Raw genomic sequence first — 8,814 nt, forward strand, 5'->3', positions numbered from 1 at the left:
CTCAGAGTCTAATTAGTTTATAATTTAGGTAGTTTGACTCAGGCCAGGTGTGACTGACCTTGGGACCGTGTCCACAGAAAGTACTCAGGCCAGGTGTGACTGACAGAGGGACTGTGTCCGCTGCTTTTTGAGCAGCCAGTGTCTTTCTGCCATGCATTTCCATGTTAAAGATGCTCCTCTTCCCAGTGGGGAGTGTTCATTGAGCTTTAAGCAGACCATATTGGACCAATGGTACTTCGGAACAGTGGGCCATCAGACTAATTGCATGACACCGTTTGTATGTATTTAGGTCCCAACAAAAGTTGATCAATCAGCGAATTACACAGCTCAAGTGACACTGCTACTTTTGTTGGGTCATACATATATATGTACGTACATACAGACAGCAACATTTTGCCTATATAAAATGAGTCCTGGTAAAGTAATTTATACTTCCTAAGTATTTTCTGAGATTCGCCATGCTCTGGACTTTTTTAAGGCATTTATGAAAAGACCTACTCTCAGGCTTATGGAAAATGGGTTCTTTGATTTTATGTAAAGTGTCCTTGGGTTCATGAAAGACACTATATAAATTCATATTATTATTATTATTATTATTTATTACACAATATTGGTGACCTGTCATTGTTTGTTGTGCTACAGATAAGAGAACTTCTGACAACATAACATAACATATAACATGAGTACAGCAATTCCCACAAATCACCAGGACTTTATTTGTTTAGTTAATCGGAATCTGCTTGGTCATGTTCATCTATGCGTGCTAAAATAGTTTTGCCATACAATGAGAGTGAATGGAATCGATACTTCTGGATCACTGAGCACAGTCGCTACAGATAAAGCTCATGATCCATCTTTACAACTTAAGGTTCCACTAATTCATTTGTCTGAGTGTTAGCGTGAAATACAGTCCACACCTCCAATTAAACACCAACACGCATCATTCAGCTAATATCAGATGTAGTAATTGTGTCCATATCTTGCATTCCTTGTGCTAGAGTATTCTTTGTGAAATAAAACTTTATACATTAATACTTGCATTGTAATCCAAACATTCAAAAGATTGGCACACAGTATATACGGTAGTATAAATTCAGACTTCAAAGTTTGTGCAATGTGAGGATCAAATAATACCACAGCCAGTGTAGTAAAACTGAAAGTGGATCATTGTTGTTTTGAGTTCAGTTCTACTGGAACAAAAGCTTTGGCCACATGCATAATGTATATTCCAAACGCTATTAAAACTAGACAAACAAGCAGGACCATGTTAACAGATCCCCCTCCTTACTGCCCACTGACACTCATCTTGGGGCTTGTTTGACTTGAACTTTGAGGACTTCGCAACTCTGTGGCAACAAACAGACACCCTTGGGGACTTAATCGTTTTCTTCATTTTCAAAGGTCAACACATTGCCCCTGCTGACAAAGCGCATACACTGTCGGTAGCAGCTGACAATGCGAGACTGGCCCAGCTTGATAGCCATAGACATGATGGCCATGCCAATGATGATGAAGAGTGAGGTAAGCATGAAGTAATTTGGGTGTTTGGGCACAATATCACCAAACCCAATAGTAGTGAGTGTGATGAAGCAGAAATAGAAGGAGTCAAAATCATCAAACTCTGTTTCCCAAATGGGTAAAATCAGTCCAACAAAGGAAATGTAGGCGAAAAATACGATGAGAATCAGCACAAAAGGTACATTCAACTGTTCCATTTCACCTCCTATACCTGTGAAGTCCCAGATGGCGCATTTATTGGGTGGTGGGGGCATGCGGTCCAACTCTGGGCAGGAGAGACTCCTGAGCAAGGGACCTTTTCTGGTGAAGTTCTCCCTAGCAAGAATCTTTTCAAAGATATCCGTGTTGTTACGGAGTTGTACTGACTTCTTTTTCACATCTGCCTGGCTGTGGAGCACCTCCCGGATGTCCATGGGTTCACCAACCACAACGTTGTGGCTGAAGAGGAAGGTGCCATCATCCAGAGACCGGATTGTGCTCCCTGCCTTGTCTTGGGCCTTTCGTGGGGACCACGTACGGTAGCAGAGGCCTTTACAGACTTTGTGGAGGCGGAGGTAGGTTGTTGACATCAACACAGCAAGAATGTCTCCTACATCACTGATAACCAGAAGCATCAGGGGGATGCCCACCATGGCATACAAGATACACGCCACCTTACCAGGTAGCGTCACTGGGTAGATCTCCCCATAACCTGCAACCAGAGAGAACGGGCTCAGCTAATGTTAGGACTATAAGGCACAAAACAGTCACCTTTTTAGACTGATACAAATCTTTTTCCAATTGTTAGAAATAGGTCAATAGGTCACACAATTACATAGCTCTGGTCCATAGCTCTAATGCATTGCATTTAGAGCTATGTTACTCTCGACTTCCGAGGCTCGCATGAATGCAGACCAGCCTCTCGTCTTTAGCAAACATTTTTTGCTACTCACCAAAACAAAGGCGGGTTGTGTCATTAGAAAGCCTACTTTCCTTAGTGGAAGCACTCTGAGCCCCCCACCGCACGTATAAACGGTACTTTTTGACCAAAAGTGGATTTATAAGGAAAAATATTCTCTATGAGGCAATTCTCTGGGCAATATCGGTAGAAGGCGCAGTGGAGTGACTAAAAGTATTTTCTTCCGGTGGAAACAAAATCCCTTTTTGGCCAAAAAGTACCGTTTATACATGTGGTGGGGGGCTCAGAGTGCTTCCACTAAGGAAAGTAGGCTTTCTAATGACACAACCCGCCTTTGTTTTGGTGAGTAGCAAAAACGTTATTTTTATTTACGCTAAAGACAAGAGGCTGGTCTGCATTCATGCAAGCCCCGGAAGTCGAGAGTAACATAGCTCTAAATGAAACGCATTATAGCTATGGACCAGAGCTAACAATTACAGAAAATAAATACACATAAGGCTATAGAGCGTCGCAGTCCCTCCCCCTTTCAGAACAACGAGTGGCCCAGGATAGGAAATTAATCGCAATGCATTTTGACCATAGGCATTTCTTTAATTATTTATTTAAAGACCTTTTAAGCGTCGTACGAAGCCAACACACACAATATTTTGGACCAAACAAAGAATTACAAAGAAGAAAAACAACAAAAAAAAGTGTTGCAACCTGCCGTTTTTTTTCTTCTTTGCAATTCTTTGTTTGGTCCAAAATATTGTGTGTGTTGTCATGATTTGTCACGACAAGAGTTGGGTTCGCACAACGCTTAAAAGGTCTTTAAATAAATAATTAAAGATATGCCTATGGTCAAAATGCATTGTGATTCATTTCCTGGGCCACTCGTTGTTCTGAAAGGGGGAGGGACTGCGACACCGGAAGAGAATTTCCAATTCATTTTTCCCATAGACGTTTCAGAAAGTATGTATTTAAAGACCTTTAAAGCCTCGGACAAAGCCAACTCGGCTCCTGACAAATCATGACGATAAACCAAAAAAATTGGGCCGAACAAATAATTAGAAAGAAGAAGAAAAGGGCAGGGTACAACACCTTTTTTGTTGTTTTTCTTCATTCTAATTATTTGTTCGGCCTTAAAAATTGTGTTTATTGTCATGATTAGTCACCATCCGAGTTGGATTTCTCCCGAGGCTTACAGGTCTTTAAATATAAATATCTATCGGAAAAATGAATGGGAAATTCATCGCCATGAAAGGGGGTGGGACTGCGACGCTCTATTACCTCCAATCTAATGCATTACTTCCATCTATTGGCATTTTCTGAGCATCACAAACCATTTAGTTTGTGATGCCAGATTTGGTGCATAATTGTATGTTGTATTTCTTTATTGCTAACCTTATTAGATATTCAATAGATTTTCTTAATAGTACGAGAATATATGAGATATGTAGGATATCTGCCTTATTGTACACACTGAATCTTTACACTATCAACTTAATTGTACAAAACATATGTGCTATATATATATATATATATATATATATATATATATATATATATATTTTTTTTTTTTTAAACAGTGTTTGTTACCAGTGATTTAGAGATACACATGTGAGATACAGTAATAGTGCAATATACAGGGATAATATTACATAATATGGCTGCCACAACCTCAACCAAACAACTTCTAATATTCTTTTTGTGGTGATGTGAAAAAGCATTCTGCTCTCCTCTCCTCTCAGTGTTTTCCGTTCAGTGATTTGTGACCTTCATGTGGCTGACCAGCCATTAGCCATTAGCTTTTAGTAAAGCTTCCTTTAACCATGTGCTATCATATAGCCGAAAGTAACACATCTCCTATTATTCTATCCATATCGACATACAGAGAGAACTCTGGCAATAAGATATGAATATATTTAATATAGATTTGATAATTAATAATATTTAGAAGTGTTTAATAAAATAAAATAAATCAGAAATCAGACATTACTAAAATAAATGCATTAAGACCTTGGTTTATGAATTTCTAACAATTCTAAATATGGATTCACTTGGATGGATTAAGATTGTTTTAAAGATGGAGTGCCATGATTTTTCAGGTCTTATTGTTGTATAAGGAGGAAGATTTTTTTCAAGTGTACAGTATTTGTTAAAATGTCATTTTTATGTGGGCACCCCCACCAGTTCATGTATGCCTGGTTTGCCTGGCAGCACCCACAGCTGTAGTTGTATGATAAAGGGGGAGGGGTTAGTGGAGGGGCTGATAATGTGACTATATTACAGTTTTTTTCATTGGCACATTTGACTGTCAAGGGTTCAGCCTCCAGAAAGAAATACAAAGGGAATACATCATTGTACATAAAAACGACTCCAGGTGTCTAATGAAGTACTGTCAATTCATAGACACATGAAAAACTGGAAAAATACAAAAATTGTGGCACTCCATCTTTAAGATTTTTGATCTTCTAGTTTTGCTTCAATGCCAAATTAGAATTGGAAACAGAATGAATCATTTCATATTTGCTGGCATTCACAAAAAATATCCAAGTTTAAATTAGCTATTTAAAAAAAATAATTATCCTAAATGACATGCCAAAAACAGAAACACCCGGTTGGAAGTGGTTAGAATAGCTGATAAATAAACTAACAACGCATTGCTGAATTATGGCATACTGCAAATAGCCTAAAGACAGTTGCCATGATTCTGACATGAACAAGGTGTGGCTTTGTGACATGTTGTCTACAAATACTGATGACAAAGCAGTTGTAACTCGCAGGCAGGCACTACTGAAGCTGCAGCTATTGTTTGAAAGGGTTTATAAATGATAAATGATGCGATGATTCCTCAACAGAAATACTAAGTGTTTCATAAAGCATGTGCTACATATTCCCTACTAGCACACAGCCATAATATACACAATACAATGGCACTAAATACATTCATAAATACCGGTATATACTATAACTTGTTTCGGTTGCAGTTCGTGTAGAGGTATACTATAGACTATCGAGTACAACACCATTAATCACCTTCCCACAATTCAAAATGTCTAAACTATAACATCAACTGTGAGTTTAGATGGAAAAGTGCTTGACAACTTCTCACGACACAATTCAAAATGTATAAACATTAACATCAGCTAAGAGTTTAGAAGAAGTAAAGCAGATACGGTGCAGCTGGTGGCATATACGCTGCACAATGCATTGTGGGCTATGGCATTGGGAGGACTGACTTGCATCAAACTTGGAAGACCACCCATAGACATGGTGGCCAAGTTGGACTTCATTTACTTAATGGCAAGATGGGCATTGGGCACCGGTGAATATGGTCTATGTCTATGGACAACCAGTTGTCGGTGATGAAAATAAATATTTAGTGTGTTTATTCATGTCCACGACTACACTAACATACCAGCCGAGACACTTCTTGGTTCGTGGAACAAATTTCTGTCTGATTCTAATGACGAGGTCCTGGTTTGAATGGAAAATGTGATGAACTGTTACTCCTGGTAAATGTTTACTAATCATCAGTCTGGTATGAGCCTGTAGACCCACAGGGACTGGCAAGAAGCGGGTACTACCAGTGGTAGTCTACCACTGTGGCCATGCAGCACAGCTGTCTGCAGATAATGAGAAATACAACGGCCACTCCTCACTTTTAGTGATTTAAGTTTGCATGTTCTGCTGTTGTCTTCTGTTTGTGCTTGTGTAATGTGTGAGAGATGCCATAGCCTGCAGGGCTGTAACCATGACGACAGAGGGCTGTAACCATGCCATTGGCCAAACTGCAAATCTCCGGTGTTAACACAAATACAGAAATGAACTGTTTACATTTTGGGAAAGTAAAAATCAGGCGTAGTGGTTGTGTGCATATGCTAATAATGAATGTCTGTGTGCAAGTTGACCATAGAGAGAGGGAGTTGCATCATGCTTTGATCTCGGTGCAAAGCGAGATGTTGCCTCCTGTAGTTCCAAACATTGGAACTCCCTCATTGAGATAGAAAGAGAACTTCCGCATTCCATTTTTTCAATGAGAGTCTATGCTAGTGACGTGACTTTCTCTCTCTCTTACTGTAAATCTCTCTGTATTATAAATAAGCATCTGCTAAATGTCTGAATTGTCTCTATGGGTCTGGGAGAACCATGCAGAACAGACAGTGTTACTGAGTGACTGACAGAGGTTTTATTAGTAGCATAAAATACATGCTCATCTTAAATATGGTTGCCAATGCCAACTGTAATCCTATAAAGAAAAGTGTCATTCAGGCCCGGCGGGGGGAGACAACAGTGTAGGGCATCCATACATTTGCATTCCATGTCTGTCTGTGGGCAGCAGTGTGTTCTGTGCTACTGTAAGTGGCATACGCCCTTTGAAAAGTCCTGTAGTCCGGCAGCCAACAGGCATTTTTGTTCGAAGTGACTATGAAGTGACATGAATCTACCTGCTGACCGGCTGTCAGCATCGAGCAATTTCTTTTAAAGGGGGTTATGTGACCATACCATTAACAATCTATATAAGGCACCATGTTCAAAATTTCATTATGCTTTAAGTAGTTGTGACGTATCAAACTAGGGGTTTTTCATGATTCTGAATGCAACATTCCAAGCATTAGTTTTGCATGAAAAACACTCCTTGGGCTAAATTCGGCCATAGCCACTTGCCCAAATGTGCTCAAATGCGATGACCTCATCACATTTTGTGATGACAGCTATGGCCGTTGTTAGCCCAAGGAGTGTTTTTCGTGCATAACGAATGCTTGCAATGGATTCAGAATCATGAAAACCTCCTAGTTTGACACATCACATGCTACTTAAAGCATAATGAAAATGTGAAACTGTTGCCAGGTGGATTCATGAATCTATGTAGGCTATATAGACAATATTTTAGGCCAATAAAAAAACTATATATTCCACATTTCCCACTCCAAGCCTGGCTGCCAGGGGGTAGGCCTGTATTAAAACAGGTTGTCCTGAACATTGTGTCATGAGTCATGACAAAGTGTGTTTATAAAAAATTAAACAGATTGTACCATGCATGGTTGACTGGCTGATGTTATGGATGGTTGACGGGCTGTTATAGGAGCAGGATGCTGCAAGCATCTTTACTGCCTGGTATCATCAGTGCAATATCACACAGCTGAGTACACAGTCATTATGAGCAAAGTGCAAGATGAGCCCCAAACCACAGGCAGCACAGCACAGCCCACAACTTACAGAGGCTTGTCGTTCATAATGTAGCCTGGTTTGGCTAGCTAGGCATTATTTCAATGAAATAACTAATTTAATTGAGATATAGTAGCAGCCTATACTTACCAACTGTGGTGAACACTGTGCAACAGAAGAACATTGAACCGGTGAAGGACCACCTGTGTGGGCTCTGAAGCCATTTGCCCTTGAAGTTTTCTCCGATGTAGGTCTTTACTTCATCCACTATGTTTTCACGTGAGTAGGATATGTTTTCTGAAATTAAAAGAGGCAATTGGGCTATTAGTAGCCTACTGCAAAACTAAGTTTGATTAACTTTAGCGGCATATCAGTCTTGTCAACAACATCCCAAATATAATTATACATTAAGGTAAATTATTAAGTAAAGTTAAGGACTTGGGCGACTTACGGGTTTTGTTCTGGACGGAGGTCACCATTTGTCCCAAGAACTGGTGATATTGCTCATCGTTGACGTTCTCACCGTCTCCTTCGAGATATCTGAAAAGCAACGCTCCCAGGGCTGCATACCCGACCAGTGAAAGACAGAGAAAAAGATGAGGAAAGACTTTCCACATGCGCGCAGCACATTTGGACTTTAATTTAGAGGGTCTTCTTCTGAATCCTTTCACTGCCACCGACATCTTCCAGCCTCTGCGAGCTTCTTGATTCACAATTTACATGCGCTTACGCGCCGTTAAGTCATCTTTGTTTTAAAGGCAGTCCTACTCCTGCGTCCGCGTCCTGCTGCGCCCAATGCAAATGCACTGACTGAACGCACAGCAAGTCGTCATCCCACACAGCCTACTTGAGCCCTCTTGGGAGACCATTAATTGTCTCGACCAGCTCATGCGAGCTTTTTGAAAAGAAGGATCACCCTAGTACTTCTTCGTCTTAACGCTATGGACCAGAGCTAGCTATAGGAATCGGATCACTCAGAAATTTTGGGCACTGTTAAAAATATCTTGAATAACTCACCCCTTTGTAGTATCTTGATCGCCAGATTTGTAGTCTATTAAATGTTCATAATGGTGGATATATATGATTATAACCATGTGTTGGCATAGACTTCCTGTGGGCCAATCACATGATCTGTATGACCTCTTTGACCTGTTAACTCTGGCCTCCCCCTATTGATCACTTAAGGCTCAAGCCATATCTTAAGAACTTGGGCTCACTTTAAACATGAAATGTATAAGACTATACAT

The 8,814-nt window shown here is 40.1% G+C and overlaps 1 protein-coding gene across 1 annotated transcript; it reads right to left on the bottom strand.

Moving 5' to 3' along the window:
• Nucleotides 1–1,283: 1,283 nt before the first annotated feature.
• kcnk18 (potassium channel, subfamily K, member 18) lies at nucleotides 1,284–8,061 on the bottom strand. Its single transcript, XM_080781343.1, has 3 exons — nucleotides 8,019–8,061; nucleotides 7,718–7,864; nucleotides 1,284–2,209 (listed from the first exon to the last, which is right to left on the bottom strand). The coding sequence occupies exons 1-3, from the start codon at nucleotides 8,044–8,046 to the stop codon at nucleotides 1,377–1,379; spliced, it is 1,008 nt and encodes a 335-aa protein (XP_080637469.1). The 5' UTR covers nucleotides 8,047–8,061; the 3' UTR covers nucleotides 1,284–1,376.
• Nucleotides 8,062–8,814: the final 753 nt, after the last annotated feature.

Source organism: Protomyctophum bolini (assembly GCF_963924005.1).
Source record: "Protomyctophum bolini genome assembly, chromosome: 14".
NCBI classification, from domain to species: domain Eukaryota; kingdom Metazoa; phylum Chordata; class Actinopteri; order Myctophiformes; family Myctophidae; genus Protomyctophum; species Protomyctophum bolini.

Excerpts from the sequence above, each read along its gene's own strand:
- kcnk18 (XM_080781343.1), bottom strand. The coding sequence starts at position 8,046 with ATGGTGACCTCCGTCCAGAACAAAACCC. Across the intron at positions 7,865-8,018 it reads CTCCGTCCAGAACAAAACCC|AAAACATATCCTACTCACGT; the intron begins GTAAGTCGCCCA and ends TTTTAATTTCAG. Across the intron at positions 2,210-7,717 it reads CACAGTGTTCACCACAGTTG|GTTATGGGGAGATCTACCCA; the intron begins GTAAGTATAGGC and ends CTCTGGTTGCAG.